Raw genomic sequence first — 2,779 nt, forward strand, 5'->3', positions numbered from 1 at the left:
TGCTTCCCCTGGCTTGTTCAGCCTGCTCTCTTATAGAATCCAAGACTACCAGCCCAGGGATGGTCCCACCCACAAGGGGCCTCTCCCCCTTGATCGCTAATTGAGAAAATGCCTTGCAGCTGGATCTCATGGAGGCATTTTCCAAACTAAAGTTTCTTTCTCTGTGATAACTCCAGCTGTGTCAAGTTGACACAAAACTAATCAGTACACTATCTATCTATTATCTATCTACCTACAATCTTTAAACTTTAGACTCAAAGGTTTGGTGCTTGCTTTTTCTTCAAGTTGTGATAAAAGTTAAAGGGAACCTGCGAAATCTTATCCACTTGGCTAGGGTTATGAACAGGAACACAGACATGTAGATTAGTGTTTAAAAATGGTGAAGAATGACGTATTTGACCTTTAAAATCTAAATTACCACTAAATTGCAGCCAGGTCCAGAATACCTGGGGCTAAGAGCAGTCGGTTCCACCTGGATCCATTGGGCAGCTGCATGGGAGTACCCTACCCCAAAGCAGCGTCTTGGAACTCGGGATACTGATTTAACTCAGGTGGCTATTTGGCTCAGATTCGACTGTTAAAACTAAGAAACTATTGCTGAAAACAAAGGGTGAATTACCATGCTTTTGCAATTCTAGTTAAAACTTGTATAGCACAGATTCACAAAGTATGCACAGTATTTAAGTCTACCCTTTCTCTTTTTAAATTTACCTTATGTATGTGCATTTTCTACATACATGTCTGTGTGCTATGTGCATGTCTGCTACTCTCAGAGATCAAAAGGGGGAGTCACATTTCCTGTAACTGGCGCTCCAGATGGTTGTGAGCCACCATGTAGGTCGTAGGAATCAAACCTAGGTCCTCTGGGAAGGCAGCCAGTGCTCTTATCTCCTGAGCCTTTTCCCTCCAGTCCCTTTTCTGTTTTAACACTAGAGTGATACACTCACTGTAGCCCCCACAGAGTCAAGAAAACTATAGTTTGGGAGCGTGCATCTTCTTGAATGCCCAGTGACCTCACACGTCTAGAGTCTGCAATAGTCCGTGACTGCTGTTTTGCCAAGAGCAGATGATCCTGAGATTGAGAGTCTTTTAAAAATTAACTCATAGTTTTTGTTTTGTTTTCTTCCTACGGATCTGCTACCCAGGCATAGTATACTGTGTGTTGTCATTGTTTGGATGTGTGATTCTGGTTTTGAACGTACTGAATCTGATTTCTGACCCCTGTGGGAACTTAAATCCCTGGTGATGGGCAGCTATTCCCAAGTGTATTTGACTGGATCTTTTCAGAACCAGACACCAGGTCATGCTAGAACCAAAGACAAGGCTTGTGTTTAAATTCTGAAGTGCCTGGTCCTCCTGGCCAAGCTATAAGCCTGAAGGATATTTATGAAGAAAAATATCCCCAGAGAACATTCCATAATAATTCATATTTTATGTGGCATATATATTTTTAAAAAATGACCAGAGAAGATAGTTTAATTTCCTGTAATTTCAACAAAGGGTGATAATTAAGTTTTCTGATCATGTCTGACTCTGGGTTGATGGTCTGGAGGACATATAAAATATAAATGGTTGGTCCACATTCCCTAACCTCATCTTGATTTTTTTTTTAAAGGCCAGAAGTATCATTCTAGAATTAGTCTTTTATGTGTGTGTACATGTACGTGTACATGCCTGTGCAGGCCAGAGATCAGTGTCACAGGCCTCAATCTACCTTGTTACTTGTGACAAGGTCACTTTTGTCTAGATTGGCTGGCAAGTGACCCCCAGGAATCCATTGGTCTTCTCTGCCCCAGCACTGAAACTCTGGTCGGCGCGTGCTTGCCTTCTTGTGGGGTTCTGAGAAATCAAACTCCGATCTTCAGGCTTGCACGGGAAGCACTTTATTAAGTGAGCCCTCTCCCCATCCTAGGATAAATCTTAAAGTATTTTTCTACCTTATTAATTTCTAGGTGAAATGGTATTTGTATGCCTCTATGGAGTTGCCGTAGATGTGAATATAAGACTGGACAAGAATTCTTTGATCATGGAGAAAACCTACATATCTCTGGCCAACCAGAGGTCTATAACCATTCACAATCGCACTAATATAATTGCCCACTTCCAGTGGAAGGTATTTGCTACCGAAGAAGAGGAAGACAAAGAAAAATACAGGTATGGTGGGGGTAAATGTGGTGGGGAGGGGCAGGAAGCAGTGTTTTTACAGTGCATTTTTTTCATAACTTTTTTTTTTAATTCACATTACATCCCAATCATACCCCCTTCTAGTCCCACCCTTACAATCCCCCCCATGCTACTCCTCCTCCTCAGAGAAGGGGAAGTCCCCTTTGGCTAGCACCCCATGCTGGGACATCCAGTCCCAGCAGGACTAGGTACACTCTCTCCCACCAAGGCCCAGCAGTCCAGGTAGGGGAAGGAGATCCCATTCTTAACCATCATAATGTCTAAACCTGAGGCACTGGCTCTACTGCAGGGGGCCCTTTGGGAGCTTTGGAACATCAAATGCTGTAGCTATTCAGTTAAACATAACCTGGTTATACTGTAGCAATAATTAAAGATTTAATCAGTTTTAAAATGATATCCTTTGCTGTTTTTAAAGCACTAATATACATGTGTGTATTCCTTTTCACAGCCCTGACTAAGTTTATCAGCTCTTCCAGTGAGTCCCCAAACAGTCTTTTCGGGCTGGCATCAATGTCACCTCTCTCTCTCTCTCTCTCTCTCTCTCTCTCTCTCTCTCTCTCTCTCTCTCTCACACACACACACACACATGATTCTG

General features: G+C 42.6%; 1 protein-coding gene across 1 annotated transcript in view; it reads left to right on the top strand.

The window, feature by feature from the left end:
* Hydin (HYDIN axonemal central pair apparatus protein) overlaps window positions 1-2,779 on the top strand; it is a 347,979-nt gene that overhangs the window by 87,032 nt on the left and 258,168 nt on the right. The window contains 1 exon segment of the mRNA XM_021220225.1: window positions 1,953-2,154. Within this exon segment, the coding sequence (XP_021075884.1) occupies window positions 1,953-2,154 (202 nt within the window).

This window comes from Mus pahari, chromosome 20 (genome assembly GCF_900095145.1).
Source record: "Mus pahari chromosome 20, PAHARI_EIJ_v1.1, whole genome shotgun sequence".
Classification (NCBI taxonomy): Eukaryota; Metazoa; Chordata; class Mammalia; order Rodentia; family Muridae; genus Mus; species Mus pahari.